This window comes from Martes martes, assembly GCF_963455335.1.
Source record: "Martes martes genome assembly, chromosome: 13".
Classification (NCBI taxonomy): Eukaryota; Metazoa; Chordata; class Mammalia; order Carnivora; family Mustelidae; genus Martes; species Martes martes.
Window position 1 is genome coordinate 75,294,948 of NC_137901.1, and position 20,341 is coordinate 75,315,288.

General features: G+C 49.0%; 2 protein-coding genes across 2 annotated transcripts in view; one reads left to right on the plus strand and one right to left on the minus strand.

Moving 5' to 3' along the window:
* On the plus strand, positions 1–5,129 carry ALKBH2 (alkB homolog 2, alpha-ketoglutarate dependent dioxygenase). The gene is made up of 3 exons (XM_080821478.1): positions 1–931; positions 2,383–2,581; positions 3,837–5,129. The coding sequence occupies exons 1-3, from the start codon at positions 655–657 to the stop codon at positions 4,141–4,143; spliced, it is 783 nt and encodes a 260-aa protein (XP_080677604.1). The 5' UTR covers positions 1–654; the 3' UTR covers positions 4,144–5,129.
* USP30 (ubiquitin specific peptidase 30) overlaps positions 4,345–20,341 on the minus strand; it is a 26,373-nt gene continuing 10,376 nt past the window's right edge. The window contains exons 5-13 of the mRNA XM_080821477.1: positions 16,774–16,872; positions 15,913–15,958; positions 14,650–14,744; positions 10,914–10,973; positions 10,327–10,413; positions 9,698–9,778; positions 9,381–9,600; positions 7,205–7,325; positions 4,345–6,652 (exon numbers count right to left, since the gene is read on the minus strand). Of these exons, the coding sequence (XP_080677603.1) occupies positions 6,388–6,652; positions 7,205–7,325; positions 9,381–9,600; positions 9,698–9,778; positions 10,327–10,413; positions 10,914–10,973; positions 14,650–14,744; positions 15,913–15,958; positions 16,774–16,872 (1,074 nt within the window). The 3' untranslated portion in view covers positions 4,345–6,387. The remainder of the gene's footprint in view (positions 6,653–7,204; positions 7,326–9,380; positions 9,601–9,697; positions 9,779–10,326; positions 10,414–10,913; positions 10,974–14,649; positions 14,745–15,912; positions 15,959–16,773; positions 16,873–20,341) is intronic.

The window sequence follows — 20,341 nt, forward strand, 5'->3', positions numbered from 1 at the left end:
CCGGAAGTGACTTTACGGCCCCGGTGTTGTCTTTTTCCCGCCGGCCCTGCCTCTGGTTTTTGCTGGGTCCAGGGGCGGTGCTGCTGCTGTCTGGGGTGTCAGGGCCCCCCACCCCGCTCCGAACGTCGTCACAGTTCTTATTTTCTATCGGAGTTTGGTGTGCGTATGACCACGTGTAACTGTTTTGCGTTCAGATTCTGAGTCCTGGCCATTTGAAGATCACTATACTTACCTAAGGGGATAGTGGCGTGGGAGGCCGGTCAGTAGTGAGGGAAAAGGAGACCGGGAATCTCCTCTGGGTGACTTTGGGCAAACCCCCTCCCCTTCTCCAGGCGTGCCAGGGTGGGCTTTCTTGAAAAGGTCAGGTGCTTGGGGATGGAATGCAGGCATTTGGGGTTTTGCAAGCCTGCGGTCTGATTGTGATGCATAGCCAGGTGTGGGGGGACCCAGGACATCCTGAGGGTCCCTTCAGACTTCAACATCCCCTGCTTCCTTTCTGGACATGGTGTTAAAAGTGGGAACTTGAAAACACCAAGGAGAATTCTGTAGGACCATTTGGCCAACAAGCCAAACTTTTAAGCATCTGGGCCAGAGTCTGGCCCATCTCTCTCTGCCCTGCCGCTGGCTCCCAGATCTTTATTTTGTGGAAACAGAATGGACAGATTCCTGGTGAAGGGGGCATTAGGGGGCCTTTTGGGAAAGAGGGAGAGAGAGGAGAGCAGAGAAGGCCCAGCAGGGCTAAGAGGAGACAAGGAGAGCAGCAGGAAAAGGTCCAGGACAGAAACCCCGGGGAATGCAGGCCATTTGGCCGGCCCCAGCTGGCGGCACATCCGAGCCGAGGGCCTGAGTTGTGATTACACAGTCCTGTTTGGCAAAACCGAAGCAGACAAGATTTTCCAGGAGCTGGAACAAGAAGTGGAGTATTTTACAGGTAAGCCGAGGACTTGCAGGGTGTCTGTGTTGAAGACTTGTTTTGATAAAACTAATGCTTTGTGTTTGGAGAAATCCGAACTCAGGAGCCATTAATTGCTGGTGACATCATTAACTGATTCAGCACATACTCTCTGGGCATCTCTGCTCCAGGCACCATGTTGAGCACTTGGCATACAAACTGGAGAAAAGATTGCCTGCCTACCAGGAGCTGACAGACTTGAGAGTGATTTGCCACCTGGCTGTCATTAGAATCAGCTGGGAAAGTTAAAAAAAAAAAAAAAAGATGCTGGGTTCTATGCTAGACCAGCTGAATCAGAGTAGCTGGGGGGGGGGGGGGGGGAAGGGTGTACAGCCTGGGCATCAGTGTTTTTAGAAAGCCTCCAGGTGACTGTAAAGTGCAGCTGGTCTAATAGGAGAGACAGCAAATAACCAGGTAATTCCCCCACAGGGGGGTTCTTGGCATCACCACCAACACCCCCACCTCCGCCCCCAGTCGAGGCTGGGGTCTGGGAAGGGGAGACCTTGTTGCTTCTGAGAACTGGGATCGCCTGACCCCTCCCCACCAGTCTAGTAGCTGTTCCCAGGTGCTGCTGATGCTTTTGGTCCAGGAACACACATGGAGAACTCCTGCAAGGTGGCAGAGCACGTGGAGGCAGAGAAAAAGGCCATGGAGGGGCACCTGGGTGGCTCAGTGGGTTAAGCCTCTGCCTTCGTCTCAGGTCATGGTCTCAGGGTCCTGGAATCCAGAGCTTACTTCCCTCTCTCTCTGCTTGCCTCTCTGTCTCCTTGTGATCTCTGTCAAATAAATAAATAAAATCTTTTGAAAAAGCCCACAGAAGACCCCTCCCAGCCTGCAGCCTTCACTGTGTTAGCTTCATCTCTTGGGGACCCCACACCCTTAGTCCCCATGGTTGGCAGAATCACCCTAGCGTGTAGCCTGATTTCAGCTTGCTTGCATTTCAGCACCCCCCCCCCTTTATTTTTTTAAGATTTTATTTATTTATTTGACAGAGATCACTAGTAGGCAGAGAGGCAGGCAGAGAGAGAAGAGAAAGCAGGCTCTCCATGGAGCAGACAGCCCGATGCGGGGCTCGATCCCAGGACCCTGGGATTATGACCTGAGCTGAAGGCAGGGGCTTTAACCCACTGAGCCACCCAGGCGCCCCGCATTTCAGCCTCTTATTAGTAAGTCTCTCCTGGAGTTAAGACAATTAAGGCATGTTGTTTAAAAAAAAAAAAAAATTGGACGAGGGCATGTTTCTCTAAGTGTAGGACAAGATCACTGTCTTCCATGAACATTTTGGGCAAGCCACAGTGATTTTTGTCTTCGGTCAGAAAGTGAAATATTACTCCTTTTTCAGTTCCCACTTGATCCCGAATCTTCAGGGAGCAAGCGTGTGGGCTCCTCACCTGCCTGCTCTTCTGAGCTGCTGTGTTTTATCTGCGCAGGTGCGCTGGCCAGGGTCCAGGTGTTTGGGAAGTGGCACAGCGTGCCCAGGAAGCAAGCCACCTATGGCAACGCGGGGCTGACCTACACGTTCTCGGGCCTCACTCTGTCTCCAAAGCCCTGGATCCCAGTTCTAGAGCACGTCCGGGATCGAGTTTCTGTGGTGACAGGAGAGACCTTCAACTTTGTGCTTGTCAACAGGTGACATTCTGTTTTTTTTTTTTCCTTTTCCTTTTTAGGGTGCTGGACTGAATTGTATAAATCTGCTTCTTCCGAGGGCAGGAGTTTAAGATTCCATCTTTTTTTTTTTTTTTTTTTAGTTTAAATTCAGGTAGCCCACACAGAGTACAAACTTAGTTTCAGAGGTAGAGGTCAGTGATTAGTCAGTTGCGTAGAACACCCAGTGCTCATCAGATCACGTGCCCTCCTTCATGCCTGACCCCCGGGCCCCCTCCCCTCCAGCAGCCCTCAGTTTGTTCCCTAGAGTTAAGAGCCACCATATTTCATTCATTTGTACAACAGATACCTTAGTGCAGCAAGGATGTGGCCAGGACAGCATCTACTGTTAGGTCCTTACGGAGCCCAGGCCTCAGTGGGAAGTTGAGAGGTGATTCTCTTGTGAACAAACTGCTGAACAAGATCATTTCATATGCTATTAAGTGTCTTGAAGAAAATTATAAACAGGCTGATTTATGGGTTGAGGGCAGGGTTTTGCACCAGCAACACTCTGACGTTTTGGGCCAGATAATTCTGTTGCCGGGGCCGTCCTATGCTTTGTGGGATGTGAGCAGCTTCCCCGGCTTCCACCTGCTAGATGCCAGCAGCCTCCCCTCCCCGTCACAGCTACCAGAATGTCTCCAGACACTGCTGAGCTTCCACTGGGGGAGAGAACCGCCCTGCTTTCCAACGCTGAGTTCCGGGGAAGGTGGTTAGCGGAGGGCTCCCCGAGGTGCTGATGTTGGAGCTTGAGACCACATGGAGAGAGGGAACAAGCCACACAGATCCTGCGGAAGAGCAGAGGGGGCTTGGAGCGTGTATGGAGCGGAAAGCCCACCAAGACTGCTGGAGCAGCAAATGAGGGGAGGGAGAGAGGACTATCATGAGCTCAGAGATGGGCAGGGGCCCAACTGGCAAGGAGTCAGGGTTTTTTTATTCTAACTGTGGGGAGAAATCATTTAAAGGTTTACATACATGAACCAGGAAAACCCCAAGATGAGTTTTCGGCTGCTTTTGGTGAGTTAAATTTTAAAGTACATGATCGAACACGAGCAGATTGAGTGGAAATGCTTCAGGCTTGGCTCCTCTTCGGACCCAGAGGAGGCCCTCTAGCCCCTGCAGAACCACAGCGGGGGCCGCTCGCGGCACCTGTCACACTGTAGGAAAATGAGGATTCTGCCCTGTTGGCACGTTCTAGGAGAGAGCTGTTTTGTAAACTGGGCCTGTGTTCTCACTGCAGGTACAAGGATGGCTGTGACCACATCGGGGAGCACAGAGATGATGAACGAGAACTGGCTCCCGGGAGCCCCATAGCCTCTGTCTCCTTCGGGGCCTGCAGAGACTTCTTCTTCCGGCATAAGGATTCTCGGGGGAAAAAGCCCACCCGGAAGGTAGAGGTGGTCCGGCTGCAGCTGGCCCACGGGAGTTTGCTCATGATGAACCACCCAACAAACACTCACTGGTACCACAGTCTCCCCATACGAAAGAAGATTCTAGCTCCACGGGTCAATCTGACATTTCGCAAAATTCTGCCCGCTAAAAAGTAAAAACTTTGTCGGTGGTTTGTACCTCTCTTTTCTCCTTCCCTCTCTACTCCAAGAGGGAGCTGGCATCTCTTTTCCAAGCAGGGAACACAGGAAAGGCTTCATCCAAGCATGGGGTTTATTACATAACAACGAAGAATTCAGAGAGAGGATAGTTGTAGCAAATTGGTCATTTATGAAAGAATACCAGTTGATTTTTTTTTTCCTAACAAAAAGATTCTTTTATTACTATAATACACAGCAGATACAAAAGGTACCTTTAGCAAATACAGAAATCAGCAGTTATGGCATAAACTACTAGTGTAACTTAGGTTTTTGCCAAGAGAAGCTGCTCTGTAAATAACTTAAAGCTAGAAAGGTGATGTTGTGGCTGCTACTTAATGCCTAATAATTTACAAAACGAGGACGTCAGCTTTACGTCCGGCTCAGAGACCTTACACGGACACCCCGGCCTCTGACCCACCATCTGCTTCCAGCTGAACGTTCCGTGCCCGGCATCTCTTTAGCGGCAGGTTTCAAAGAGGAAGCGGAGGCAGGAAAGCAGTTAACCGAGAGCTACAGCTTCACGGTTCGATGTAAGGTCACATCACTGGGTATTTGTTCCCCGGATTTGGGCAAAACAGCTCTGCTCATGGCAACATCCCAGCCAGGGCCTGCGACGGAATCAGGAAGGACGCTTCATGTGGCTCCTCTCTCCCGGGTGTCCATGGCCCGTAGAACCTTCCACAGTACCTTCAGTCAGTCTTAAGTTGTGAGTGCTTGGGGCGTGTGCTGGGCCCGGCGGGACGGTGATGCCCCAGGCCCCTGGCACCCTTAGTGGACACCCAGGCCTGGGCTGGCAGCACTTGCCAGCCCGCACCCCCACTGGAGGAAGGCCAGGTCTCGGCCTCGCCTCGGGGGACCTCTTAGAAAGCTTGGATTCCAAATCTTAACTCTGAAGAGTCCATTTGGATTTTGTTTTGTTTTGTTTTTAAATAAAAAGCCTAGCTAAAACATAGCTACTACCGTGTCCTCACTCTCCCTGTGGCGCTGGGCTGTATCCAGGAGCCTTCTCCAAAGAGGGACTGGAATGCTCAGTAGAGTCTTTGTGTTGGGCTGCGGGGAGCCAGTAAATGTATAGAGTATGGACCTATAACAAAACGACAATACTAGATGATCAGCTGCAAGGATACGTTTTTTACAAATTGATAACTTTCTTCTCTTCTGTAGAAAGGGCTAGGGTTTGGATGCTCGCTGAGCGTTAAGCCTTCCCTCTGCTAAACAAGGAAGCCCGACTGCAGCCCTGTGGTCCGTGCCCTTCCGACCCCAGCTCCCGAACCCAGGCAAGGACTGTCCTCTCACATGGCCCCCAGTGGCACCTGCAAACCTCAGGAACGCTGCAGGGGCAACAGAATTCAGGATAACTGTCCATCTGGCCAGTGCGGGGAGGCTTCGTGTAAAAACAGGCTTTGTCCAGAGTGGTTGGTGCAGACACTGCTCTGTGCCCACTGTTCGCAGTCTGATGACGGAGCGTCATCACGTCCCCCGGCCAGTGTGCTGACAGCAGAAGCGAGCAGCAAGCAGCTCAGAGCTGACGGGCCAGATTTGGCAGGTGCACTTTGATGACATAGAAAGAATCCAAAGATTAGAAAAGACCCACAAAAAGAGAAGGCGGGTGTTCTTCAGGCGTCTTTTAGCTGTCCTGTTGCTCTTCGTGGGAAACTTGGAAGGAGCAGAGCTTTTCAAAAGTTGTTCCGAGGACTCTCAGACAATGTGTATTTTCCAGAATGGATGTGCTACAAAAGCAATCGAAAGGGAAAGGCACTTTTTCTTCTAAATTGTTGCCTTTAAGAATTTCACCTTTTATGGGCCTGCTTATTAAAAATAAAAGATCTATGCTGAAACCGACTGGAGGATTAGACAAAGTTACCTCCCCTCTGAGAACACCTAACATAGCCGAATATAAAAAAGGTGGCTTCTAGAACCGGGTTTCATTTAATTACCTGTATCAGATGAGTAAAAAGACGTTGTAGACAGAGTGAATGCTCTCGGAGCACAGCGAGGACACCACCCAGTGCACACTCGCAGAGCTGTTCAGGGGCCGGATTTGGTTTGAACTGGGGCCAGCGGCTCCTTTTTGGAGCCTGCTCTGAGAACACCCAGAAGGCGGAGGGCTCTGGCAGGGGCCTTCTGCGCACACACACACAGTCAGATCTTGCCTGGTTCCTGGCTGGCGTGGACAATGCCATCGGCTCTGAGGCAGGGCAGTCATTCTTCTGCCCTGTACTCCCGGCCCTGGTGCTGCATCTTGGAAAGAACGCGCTCGTAGAACAGCAGGTAGGCGCTGGAGGACAGGACCTCCTGCAGGCTGGCCTTGCGGACTGTGTCGTCAGAGATCCACAGCCACTGGTTGCTGGTTGAAAGAGGGTTCTTGGCTGATGGCGGGGACCGTCGGTAAGTCACAAAGTGTCCCGAGTGCATGTCTCCGTGGTGGACCACAACTGCCATAAGCCGGAAGAGGTATGTGGAGGAGCTGAATGGGGGGAACACAGGCAAGCCGTTTACAGACACACCAAAAAAGGGTCAGGGGCAAAACCGAAAAGTGAAAAAATCCTAGATGTTCAGTGACGGGGGACTGATTCAAGGGTATCTTTGTACAAGTGAATACTACACAACCCTTAAAATGCAGACGGGCTTCCTGGCGTAGGGAAGACACCCGTCCTGTGAGTGGACATCCATTAATGTGGCAGGTGTACACAGAAGAAGGCCTTAAAGGTTTGACTGCTGATGTCTAGGGGGTGTCCCAAGAAATCTGAAATGCCCTCCTTTGTACTTTATACATGCATTCCCACATGTATACACAGAACATACATATTTAAACTCTACGTACTTCAAGAATTCTTATTTTTAAAATGCTTTCCATTTGGGACAAAAATAAACAGGAATGTGTAATAGTGAGATTACACCTTAAGATGAAAGAACAAATGTCTATGTTGTCATCCGTTTCTGTGCAAAGCTAATTCTGGAAACCGAGAGAACCAGCAGCTATGAGAAATGAAGACTGTGCCTCCCCAGAGCAGCTCACCTGTAGTCAGGAACCACCGGGAGCGGGAAGGGCATCTGGGCTGGCAGGGGAGGCAATAAAGATGGGGAGCAGGCGCCATTCATAAAAATTTGTGGTTTGGGGCCCCCAGGCTGATTCAGAACTGCAAGAGAAAAAGGCTCCAGGTGATTACAGCAGCAGTAGCTGTGGGAGAACACACCACAGCCTCTACTACCTTGAGTTTAACTCCCCGACAATGCTGCAAAGAAAAAAACAAGCAGTTCATTTTGTGGTAGGTTGATTCCTACCTTTTTGTGTTTTGCTTTTTTAGATTTATTTGAGAGAGAGAGCAAAGTGAGCAGGGGAAAGGGGAGGGGAGAACTATAGTCCCCACTGAGCGAGAAGCCCGACTTGATCCCAAGACCCTTGAGATCATGACCTGAGCCAGAGCCAGATGCTTAATGGCCTGCCTGAGCCACCCAGGCACCCCTATCTTTTTGTCATTGACATTCTTAATCCAGGGTAGGAAAAGTGGGACTAGCTTCTGGTCTGCTGCTTACTTTCACAGCTTTGTGAATCTTGAAGCTCCCTGTCCGTTTGCTAAAGATCCGCCAGAGTTAGGCTGTAGCTGATTTACTGGCATTTCAACCTAAACCAAGGTTTCTCAACCTTGACACTGCTGACACGTTGGCTGAATAACTCTTGCTTGTGGGGCTATTCTGCACATCAGAGGATGTTTCCCAGCATCCCTGGCCTCTACCCACCAGATGCCAGTAACACCCGTTTCTCGGTTGTGACAACCAAAAATGCCACTGGCCACTGCCCCATGTCTCCTGGGCGACAGAACTCCCTGGTTAGAACCACTACCTAAACATTCTCTATTCTTTAATTTCCAGCTTCTAAAGAATACCAACATATAACCATGATGATAAATGTTGATGGGTGTAGATAAAATAGTGAAGGAGATATTGACCTCTCTTTTCCTGTGTCACGCGTGAGGGCCTGTAAGTACCCAGCAGGCCCCATTGGCCGAACAGTAGCCACAGCCAGCATGCTGCGGCAATGAGCAGACCTGGAGCCCCAGCTGGGAGAGGAGGGATGCAGGGTGAGCCGGGCCTGGATTTAAAACGGCAGCCAGGGGCACCTAGGTGGTTCAGTTGTTAAGTGTCTGCCTTTAGCTCAGGTCATGATCCCAGGGGCCTAGGATCGAGTCCCGCATTGGGCTCCCTACTTGTTGGGAAGCATGCTTCTCCCTTTCCCAACTCCCCCTGCTTGTGTTCCCTCTCTCGCCGTCTCTCTCTCTTTCAAATAAATAAAATATTTATTTTTCAAATAAATAAATAAAATATTTTAAAAAATAAAATAAAATAGCAGCCAAAGACTGAGCCCTCTTCCCACTGCAGCAACTCTGATGTTCATCTACCGATCTGCTGAAAAAAGGTAAAATACAGTCTTCCTGTGAATGGCGTCCTGCCAGGCCGCACAACTGTGGAGGCAAGAAATAATAAACGCAGCAGGGGGCTATTGAGTCAGGAGCATCTGGGGCGTGGGGAAGCCAGGCCTCTGGCTGGACTGGAAGCAGGTGTGGGTGGGGAGTCTGGGAAAAGATAGCTTTCAAAAACTGCCCAATGCTACCTTCTGGTGCCCGTTCTCCCAGTGGACTGATGTTTGTCCTTAAACCAGTCCTTCCAGCTCCCAGGGCCTCGATTTTCCCCTTAGCAAGACTGAGGGCAATTAAGAGCGACGTGCTCCCCGGAGGCCGAGTCTCCCGGGGGGCCCGACTCAGCGATTTTGTCTCCAGTGAGGAGGGAACTGGAGGGAGATCAGTAAGGAGCTCAGTAATGAAGGTGTGATCCTTAGCCAGAGCTTTTCTTCCCCACCTTTGCATAAAGGACATGACCCTACCAGGCCAGTTGGGCTTGCTGGAATGCTAGGGGCAAATTATCATTCAGTCAAAAGGTCAGAAAACCATCTTAAGCTTTTCTTCCCGTATTTTGTCAACTATGATACCGTTTTTAAAACCGTACATCTCTTTACTATGTAAGTTTAACCTCTTTTAAGGACTCTTCCCTCCTGTACCCCCAGTCCTGCTGTTCTCAGGAATTCAAGCAACTGCTGGACTAGCTCCCCTCGTGGCATAAGGGCCTCAGAAGGTAGTGACACCGGATTCCTCTTCCCTGTGCCGGAAGTTCTGAGCGGTGGCTCCTTGGGCACACACCTGGGGCAGGGGCGACTGGCCCGTCCTGCAGGTCCTGGGCGGGCCCCATGGCCTCGCTGGGCTTGGGGCTCGGCTGTCCGGGTTTGTGCCCAAGGAGGTGATACTTGTAGATGTCCATCATCAGGAACTCATTGAACTGCACGTGCTCTTGCCGCTTCAGGGGCGTGCCATGGCTGGACCAGCTCAGCCGCTGCAGGTGGATGCACAGACACTGGGGGAGCTGCAGGGGGACAGAAAGCGGAGGGGGCCGCGTGTTGGGGGTGGGACACGGGGGGTCCCTGAGGGCAGAGCCGACAAGGTATGCAGGGGGGGCTCACCTTGCCTAGCTTCAGCTGTTTAACAAAGGTGGTCCTCTGGTGCTCCACCTTCTCCCCATTCGACGTCCCTTTGGCTTCAATCTGAAATAAGAGAAAGATGGCTCTGCAGAATTCCTTGGGTCTGTATTTAGTTGGCACCTGACTTTGACCTGTGAAAGGAGCTTGGCTGCCCAGTTAATTGTGAGATGCTCTCACTGTTTTACTGTTAAGTAAGAGTGACAGTGGGGACAAGAGAAAGGACGGCATGACAAAGAACTCTGCTGCGGCGCATCATCTATTTTGTTCTGCGTCTTCAGAAATTCTGGTCCCCATGGTTCCTCTTCTTCAAAGGATGACATACGGACACTCAGGGGAGTCAAGCCCGTGAGAGTTGGCAGGTGAGTGTTCCCATCTCAGAGCACCACACTCACAGTTTCTCTTTAAACATTCTGCAGATGAAGTAAACTCATCTGGGAAAGAGCTCTGGTCCACAGGCTACCGATTTCCCAGCCAAGTTACGTAGCTGAGGCCGCAAAGCCCCCCTGGCTCTAGTTGGAAGAGCTCAGGCCAGTGGAAAGCAGCGGCATGAGAGGTACTGCATCAGGACACACGGGCCAGCTGGGGGGTGACACTGGGCGTTAGAGGCATACCTGCGTACAGTTGTCACATACAACGTCCCGCACCGATTCAGAGGAGATAAAGTGGTGAAGGCAGTGGTCCAGGGTCAGTGGATGGCCCTTAGCACCAGAAAACAAAATTCACGATTACCGTTCAATTACAAGGAAACTATTAACAGAAGGCAATGCAATCCCAGAGCTTCATTTTTGCTTAAATGGGCAATAAAGCTTGACAGACGCAACTGGATGTTCCCTGAGCATATGTGGAGCCCTCAAAGCTTCCTAGACTTGCTATCATGGGTGGATTCAAGGCTATGAGGATGTATATAACAGTGCAGAAACTTATAGACTCCCACAGCATTTTAGAGATCTTTGAATTTGAGATTAATACGTGTGTGTGTGTTGAAAAAAAGCCGAAATTCCTGAAACTGGAGAAAAACCATTCACTCTCTTCTCCCCCCAGATTGGGCCATGGTACCACACACGACAACCAATACAGGTTCAGTCAACCATGTGCCTGAGTAACACACAGGACATAAGCTACACAAAGTGCCTCAAAGCCCGCTCAGATTTCAGTGTCTCCAAAACGGACCCCAAATAAACCATCGCTCAGTACATACCCATGTGGCAGCTGGGATACTCAGTGAAAGGCTGTCGAAGGTATCAAATCGAACAGGACTCTGAAACAAACATTGCAGAAAATCCAGAAAGGACGTATGTTCAAACCAGAGCTTTAGAGATGGGAAAACACATGCCTATGAAACAGTTTAGTATTTCGATGCCCAACGCTGACATAATGAAACACGGTGTACTTACCTAGAAGCATATTCTATTACAAACAACCCTGTCAATGTAAGTCATACAGTAACACCGAAGGCCAGTTTATAAGATCACAGTAAGAGAACATCCCTGACCAGTAATGTAGGATTTTATCCTCAGGAAATAACCATGGACAAAACTGTAAGGATATTCATCCCAGCATTATTTATAGCAGCAAAATGTGAATAGTTGAAATTTCTAGGGAACGATGAAATGAATTACATCATATCCACAGAAGAGCACGCTCTGTTCCAAATAGCACAGTAGGAGTGTGTGAGTGTACAGAAAGACACACCTATTATGTTATTAACTGCAAAAAAAAAAAAAAAAAAAAAACCCAGATGATAAAACAGGATAAAAATTGCTGCTTTTGGTGATGGCAAAGTAGCTTAGCTAGACTAGCTGTCCTTGAGATAATGCATAGAAATTCTGGACCAAAACAAAACACAAGCATTCGGATGATTGGAGAGCTACTGCCAAGTCCTGGGAAAACAGGAACTTTACAGTGAGATTTGTACTGTGTGACTTTTTGCTTGAGGAACTCCCCAGCCTATGCTATTCAGTATCAGGTGGCAGAAAGCTGCATTCTCACAGGATGGAGGTCTCAGAAGACAGAGCCCAAGCTGGTACAGAGGCTAGGGGGAAATCCCTGAAAGACGGCAGCCACAGAGAGGATGAGGCCCCAAATCAATGTACATACCCTGCCCAGTTCCAAGGCACGGACACGCAAGTGTGCACACCCACAGAGGGAAACCCCAGGAGCCTAGCCAAAAAGCTAAAGCGAGAAGCTGAAAAAACTGCCCTGAGATTTTGCTGCCCGACATGGGGAAAATAGTTTGGCTTTGAGCTCAGCCCAGTCAACTGCACATCGGAACAGAATTCATTATTTTTCAGAGAAACATAACAGAATCCAAGTCTCTACTACAATGTTAAATATGCAAAAAAAATTACTAGACATACAGTACAAAAAGGAAAATATGACCCGTGGTGAAGGATCCCATGGGGTGACCTGGATACTAAAATTAACACGAGGGCCTTAAAAGAGAATTGTGACAAGTAAGCTCAAAGACACAAAAGAAGAGAGTTATTTAGTCCTGGTGGAGGACAAATGGAGAGTCTTAGCAGATAAATGGAAATTATAAAGAACCAAATGGATATTATACAACTAAGAAAAATAACTGAAATGAATAGTTCCCTTAGGGGCGCCTGGGTGGCTCAGTGGGTTAAGCCTCCACCTTCGGCTCAGGTCATGATCTCAGGGTCCTGGGATCGAGCCCCGCATCGGGCTCCCTGCTCAGTGGAGAGTTTGCTCCTCCCTCTCTCTCTGCCCTTCTTGTGCTTACTCTCATGTTCCCTCTCTCATAAATCAGTAAAATCTTGAAAGAAAGGAAGGAAGGAAGAAATGTTCGCTGGACAAGCAAAGTGAAGACAGAGCAGAGGCTATGAACTTGAAGATAAGTCCAAGGACTTATCTAATTTGAAGGATGTGGAGGAAAGAGGTTGAAGAGAAATGAACCAAGCCTCAGTGAGTTGTGGAACAATACCAAGCGGACCAATGAGGAGAGAATGGGGTATACATAACGTTTTGGGAAAAAATAATGGCCCCCAAAATGTGCAAATTTGGTGAAAAACATAAAGGTACAGATTTATGAAATTCAGCAAATTCCAAGCAAATACAAAGAAAATGATACCTAGGCGCAGGGCGGACAAACTGCTGAAGCTCAAAAGTAGTGAGAAAATCTTACAAGCTGGCAGAGAGAGAAAAACGAGACGTCACATACAGGAGGACAGTGTGAATGATGCTGGGTGTGCATCCAAAAAGCTGGAGGCCAGAAGGCAAGAGAACAGCGCCTTTAAAGTGACGAGCTGGAAGACAGGCAAGGCAGGCGTGCGGGGCGCCGCGGCCGAAGTCAGCACTGACTTGCCGTTTCACCATGCAAGGAGACGAAGGGGAAGATCTAGGTGGAGGGTAGTGCAGGCCAAAGTTGGATCAAAAGTAAGACAACAGAAAGAGATATCCTATAAAAACCCTAGTTAGGGGCGCCTAACTCTTGATTTCGTCTCAGGTCATGACCTCAGGGTTGTGAGATCGAGCCCTGCCTCAGGCTCCACGCTCAGCAGATTCTGCTTGAGCGACTGTCTGTGCCTCTCCATCTGCCCCCCGGCCCCGCTCTCTCTCAAATAAATAAATAAATAAAATTTAAAAAAAAAAGGGAAGAAAGAAACACTACTTAGATGGAAACTAACCAGACAAAATAGACTCCAGGACAAAGATAAAATATTTACCAGAGAGAAAAAGGGACATTTTATCAAGACAGTGAGAGTCAACTCATCATTAGTAAATGTCTATGTACCTAACAGCAAAGTCTCATATGAAATTCTGCAAAAATAAAACTAAAAAAAGAAAAAGAAATGGGTAATTCTAGCAGATTTAAGGAAAATTTAATTTAAAGAAGAAACAATACTGATCTTAACCAAAGTCTTCCAAGGAAATGGGGGAAGGAACCCTTCCCCACTCATGTTTGAGGGTAGTATAATCCCCGTAACAAAACCTGACAAGACATTACGAGAAAACTGTAAGGACCTATAGTCCTCATAAACACAGACACGAAGTACATCACGGTAAAGTGTTCATTCCAGAAACACAAAGCTAGTTTAACCTTAGAAAAATCAATCACTGCAATTCACCATGTTAATGGGATGAAAGAAAATCATGATGCTGAGTGAAAGAAGCTAGTCAAGAACCATGTATTGTATGATTGCATGCATACGAAATATCCAGAATACGCAACTACAGAGACCAAAAGTGGGTTAGTAGTCGCCTGAGGCTAGAAGAGTGGGGGAAATGGAGAGGAACTGCTAATGGCTACAGGGGGTTCTTTTGCCGGGAGGTGGGGAGACTGAAAATATCCTAAAATTGATTGAGATGATAGTTACACAATTCTCTATTTTTGTATTTATGTTGGAAACTTTCCGAATAAAAAGTTATTTTAAAATGTCAAAATTTTAAAAAGTTATTTTAAAATTTTAAAAAGTTATTTTAAAATGTCAACCTGAGTGGCTCAGTTGGTTGGGCCGCTGCCTTTGGCTCAGGTCAGGATCCCAGAGTCCCAGGATCGAGTCCTGCATCAGGCTTCCGGCTCCGCAGGGAGTCTGCTTCTCCCTCTGATCTTCCCCCTCATGCTCTCTCTTACTCTCTCTCTCTCTCAAATAAATAAATAAAATCTTTTAAAAAACAAAACAAAACAAAACAAAAAACCCCAAACCCCACCAAACAACAGAATCTGTTGTGTCTACTGTCAGTGTAGACCCAACCTCAAGACTCAGGTCTGCTGCTCTCAATGCAGAAGATGCCACAGAGGGTCAAAGGATATGTGGGCACTGAGTAAAGGGAGGCGGTCTATCCATGAGGTAAGCAGAGCCAGGCAACCACAAACGCCATCTGCCAACATCAGTCCACACTCTACAGATGCTTCCTGAGTCTCGACTTGAAAGGGAACCTCACCAGAAAATAGCAAGCACTGGTACTGTATTTACCTGGTGTTCACAGTGTTTGCAGACCATGTTGCTCGTCAGCCTTCCGTGGAAAGGATGCTGAGATTTCCAGTGATTGGACGTGGGGTGAGGTGAGCCTGGAACACAGAACATGTCTTGCTGTGTGCCACCTTGGCACCAACCTCAAAACTCGCCCTCCTTTTTAGTATTTGGTAGCAACTCCCTCTTTGAAATAAATGTTCCTGAAAAGTAAACTGAAATAGCTTTCCTTATGGACGTCCATCAAAAAGACAACCCATTCCATTCACAGGAGAATTTATGCAAGTCCTTTGATGTGGTTTCTGTATAATGGGTACAGCCCCATTTAAAAAAGGGATTTGTACTATATGTTAGCTAACTTGAATTTAAATAAAGCCTTGAAAGGGAACAAAATTAAATAAAAAAAGGAACTGGTGTTGAATAATGTATTTTCACAAACATTCACTTAAGATGTTTAGATGTCCAAGGAAGGACACCACGAGAGAATATTCCAGAAAGTGAGATAAACTTCCGAAAATCATCAGAGTAAGCAAGTTCTGAAAAAACTGGAATTTTTTTTTTTTTTTTTGATAAGATGGGAGTTGGAGTAATCAACAGTATGGTAGGCTAGTCAGAAACACACGCCCTACAGTCAGGCGGCCCTGGGCTCTGTCCTGGCTTTGCTTCTCATTAGTTTTATGACCCAGGAAGTCACTTCATCTCTGTGAACCTTGGTTCCCTGGAAATGCGGACAATTATTAACCCATTATCCCCATGATCAACTTCACAGCACTGTTGTGAGGCTTAAATGAGACACTATAGGGCACGGCACACAGTTTGGGCCTGAAAAGACAGTCACTGTTATTATTAGTGATGCATAACGGAATTCACATGTCTTTTTTTTTTCCCTCTTAATTAGGTCTTAAAAAAACCAATCTCCTCCTAACGAGGACTGTGATCACCTGCTGAGGACATGGCAGTTTCAGCTTAAGGAGCTCCTCATGAGATCAGTTCAAGAAGGTAGAAAGGAAACCCTTGTTGGAAGTAGAAATAAGTCCATTGCTTTTTTTTCCAGGTGGGAAACAGAGCAAGGTATGAGGGAACAATTCAAGATGGCCCAAGGGAACAAGGTAGAGCTGTCTGTAAAACCCAAGCTCCTCTGCAAGTACACACAGTTCCAGCTGGACTGGATGTCCCCAGAAAAAAGTTGTAGTTTTAAACAAGCAAATCACTGTCACATCTCAAAAGTACCCATCTTACATGTTCTAGTTCAAGGGGAATGATTACCTCTCGTGCGGCAGGTTATTTGTTTAGGAGTTATTTCTGGCTGCTGCTATAGAGGAAAAAAGAAAAAAAACAGACTGAAAATCCAGCCGTGATCCCTTTTACCCGCCCTCACCCTGCTCCTAAAGCTTACGAGTTTCCCTGCTGGTTGCACCACTTAAACCCAGTTTTTAACTAGAGATCCTAATAGAAGCCCTAATGAGTCTCTCTGGCTGGTAACCGTACCCAATCTTTCATTAAATGGAAAACACATTTCCTGTTTCTGGAACATTCCTCCCTACTTCTTTATTAGTTAACTTTTATCAACTCTCTAATATTTATCATGTTCCAGGGAAATGAGGATTCATTTAGCATTCTTTTTTTTTTTTCTGCATGCGACTCTTTTTTTTTTTTTTAAATATTTTATTTATTTAACAGAGAGAAATCACGACTAGGCAGAGAGGCAGGCAGAGACAGAGGAGGAAGCAGGCTCCCTGCGGAGCAGAGAGCCTGATGCAGGGCTCGATCCCAGGACCCTGAGATCATGACCTGAGCCGAAGGCAGAGGCTTTAACCCACTGAGCCACCCAGGTGCCCCTTCATTTAACATTCTTGTGGCTCCTTGTTCCCTACATTAAATTCTTCTCCAAGCCAAGATAAATTGCAGTAATGAAATCATTTTAAAGAGCCCTGACACCCCTAACCAAAGTCACCAACTGCAAAGGTTGCAGCTGAAGACAATCCCCCAGTCCCACACCCACTCTTGGTTTTTACTGAGACTTACTTCTGAGTTTAGAGTCGTACAAGGGCTATACTCGCGTTCCCTATCCATCCCCGTGAAACAGGAACAAGCCACACACATGTCTTGGAACTACTACGGGCTTACCTCCAGGGAATGCACATCAAACAAATGGGTGACCCGGGGCTGCCGGTCCCGCTCGTCTTCCAGGGACGAGGTAATGACATGGAATAACTCGTGGGCGTCCTGTCAAAGGACAAAGCAGCTTCAGAGACGCCTGACAGGGCCCTGGGTGCACCGCCAGGCAGAATCCTACAGCTAAGAGGGCAGAATTGCTTTCCACCTTCTCAAGCTTCAGCCTATTAAATGGAACTTTATATCCCAGACATTTTCACCCCAAAGGCCCTCAACTAAGGGGCCCAAGGGGAGAGAGGAGGAGAGCGAGCTGGGGTTGGGGGGCTGCCTTCACACCAGCTGTCTCTGAGCCTGTTTCAGCTGTGTCAACATGGCCCTGACCTCCACTCCACTGGACTGCTTTACTGTGGTAAAGCACGCATGCGACATCCAAGCTGCCCTCTGAGCCTGTTTTTAGGCACCCAGCCCTGTGGGGTGAAGCACACTCACACTGTTGTGTGACCATTGGCGTAACTCATCTAGCTTTCCCAACCGAAACTCTGTCCCCATATAATTCTGACCCCACCCCCTCCCTGGTGGCCACCTCTGTGTCCAGCAGTTTGGCTCCTTGTGGGAACTTGCACAAGGAACCATAGTGTTTGTCCTTCCATGACTGACTGGCTCCACTGAGCTCGAAGTCTGTGAGGCTCACCCACGGTGTAGACCATGTCAGCATCATCTTCCTTCGTGAAGTTGAGTAATATTTCTTTGCGTGTGTATATAAATACCTAAGCACGTACAGGCATATATATTATATTGCCTGTGTGCGTACGCACACACACACACACACACACGCACACCCCACATCTTGTGTATCCATTCCTGCGCTGATGGACACAGGGCTGCTTCAACCTTCGGCGGCTGTGGATAGTACAGCTATGCACATGGGTGCATGAGTATCCGCTGGAGTCCCAGCTTCCAGTTTTTTGGGGCACACACCTGGACGTGGAATTGTTCATCACACGGCAGGGGGCTGCTCTCCCCAAAAGCCAAAACCATCCCTGGCTCTCCTCCCCGGAATTCTGGAGGCACTGAGAGCTGCGCTCCCCCTGCGGTCACCAGGGTGATCTTTTAAGGGGGAGATGCCTTTACTCTTCAGCTTTCAATGGTGAGCCAGCACACACGTTCCCATCTCAGGGTCTGCTCTTCCCGTCCCATCTTCACACAGTTGCCTCCTTCTTATCCTTCAAATTTCTGCTGAAAAGGCATGTCCTGAAGGAGACCCTCCTGCAAGGACCCTCCCTTACACAAGCCCCCCCCTTCCACCTTCTGCCGGTGCAGCTGGGGGGGGGGTCCTTTACCTCCAACACACACCCCAAATTTCAGAGGACTCTGTCTCCCCTGCCTCAACCCCAGTCTGAGCCAGGCCATCAGCAGCCCGGATGCCTGCAACGGCCTCCCAACTTTCCTGTCTGCTCCCTCTGCCCCACTATGGTCCTCCTGGTAGCACATCCTGTTCAAACACAGACCAGGGCATAGCAGTCCCTGTTCCAGGCTGCCAGTGGCTCCCCACCACACACAGAACAGAAGCCCAACTCCGGCCCAGGGCACCCGGGGGCCCGCACAATCTGCCCCTTGCTGCCTCCCCACGACTGCCCTCCTGCCCCTGGCCGCAGCCACGCTGGCCCCCTTGTCCTTCCCCAAATGTGGTATCCTCTCACCCTTTGAGGTCCTGTCTGGAACACTCTGTGCCCAGCTCCTCACAGGCCTCCCTCATTTTCAGACTTCAGGTCTCAGCAAAAACCTCACGTCTCCGGAAGAGCCCTCCCTACCTAAGGGAGTCACTGCACTGCTTTTCTCCCCGCTCCCCCCCACCAGCTCCAGGCCCCCCAACTAGCACTGGCACATCAGCACACTTTTCTTCTTGTTAGTGGATCTTGAAATGACCTCTTTACCATCCACGGTCCTCTGCTAGAATATGAACTCCCTGTGAGCAGGAGCCTGGCAAGTCCCATTTGCCCCCACGACCCCAAGCCCTCGACAGGCCCCACCTGCGGCAGGCATTCCACAAACATTGGCGGCATGTATCCAGGAATCCCCTCCTAGGATTCAGGAACAGCAGTTAGCAAGAGAGTGATGGGAGGTTCAAAGATAAATGAGGCAAGGCCCTAGAGGGACTCACAACCCAGGGGTAGATGGGGCAGCCTGGCTAGGGATCTAGCAGTGGCGCTAAGCCTGCAGGTGGACTGACTCTTCCAGGGAGGCTCTCAGACAAGGCATCTGAAGCAGGAGCAGGGGTTCGCCAAGGAGAAGAATCCCAAGATAAGCTGGAGTCAGACCCAAACCCTATTCTATCCCTGTTGGCCTCAGAACTACTTGGCCTTAAGACAAGGAATGTCTTGAAGCAGAGGGTAGCTTCGCTGTGCACTTCTGCACCAGAGTGGCCTGAATCCTGCCTCTGCCACTTCAACAGCTGTGTCACTCTGGGATTCTCTGAACCTCAGTGTTCTCCTCTGCAAGATGGGGACAGTAACAGTGAGTCCTTACAGGCGTACCGTGGGGATGAACGCAGAGAAGTCACACGAGTCCAGCACCTGGCCCGATATGTCCCCCACAGCTCTAGCTCCGAAAAGTGGGTGGGAGTGCAAGTCTGTCTGCCGCTGACTGACGAGATCAGTAATGATGAAGATGCGAACAGGCCCCAGGCCAGGCGGGAGGAGGCCATGGCCAGCTACGCCTGCCTCTTTCCCAGGCACACCACAGCACTGAGTGGCTCAGTGATGACTGCAGGCTGAAGCCACTGGAAACACTTCCCAAGAGGAACAGGGACATCGGCGGATCCTTGACAGAAGACCAGGACTTAGACAAGGGACCTGATGTCCTTCGGACTAAATCTCAGTCACTCACTCAGTTTAGGGAGAGGAAAACGAGGCTAAATCATGTCAGCTACCAGAGGAGGATTTAGTAAGCATTTTCTAAATCGAAAAACATTTCAATAGACAAGAGATTCATCGAGACGCACTGTAAGAGAGTTGAAACCATCAACACTGTGTTTAAAAAGGAACACCTGCTTGGCTTCAGCCTAGGATGGAAATAGAGGTAGTCTTTAAAAATAAGGGGAGCTGGAAAGCTCTCCCACCTCACTTTCCAGCCTTTTTCAAATGCTTTTCACTCCCAGCCTACCCTTTTGGGGGCTTAATGGCCTTCTCCCATTTCTCAGGTCCGGTGTCTGGACAGCGGAGGCAGGAGCACCCAACACAGAGCTGGCCAAAGCCGGCCTGGAATGTGGCCAGGGAGGACGTTAGACAACCTGTCCCTACAACTTCACCGTCTCAGCTTCGGCCAGACTCACTGTCCAGACTAGCGATCTGAGGAGGAGGACGGTGGCCAGGACCAAAAAAGGCAGTGAATCTGTAGTTGTGGGAAAACGAGTCTGAGGGGCTAGAGTAAGGCCCTGGGGTTGCTCATGACACATGCTCAAGGTCGGGGGCCACTTCAATTAATCTAGCCTCTAAAAACGGATTTATTTTTTTTTAAATGAGGATGTGGTTCAAAAAAGGGTCTCACCTGAATCTCTCTGCTCCTACGGTAAAGCCACCTG

Bases quoted from the DNA above. Each gene is read 5' to 3' on its own strand.
- ALKBH2 (XM_080821478.1), top strand. From the start codon at position 655: ATGGACAGATTCCTGGTGAAGGGGGCATTAGGGGGCCTTTTGGGAAAG. The intron at 932-2,382 runs GTAAGCCGAGGA...TTATCTGCGCAG, and splicing joins AGAAGTGGAGTATTTTACAG to GTGCGCTGGCCAGGGTCCAG. The intron at 2,582-3,836 runs GTGACATTCTGT...TTCTCACTGCAG, and splicing joins AACTTTGTGCTTGTCAACAG to GTACAAGGATGGCTGTGACC.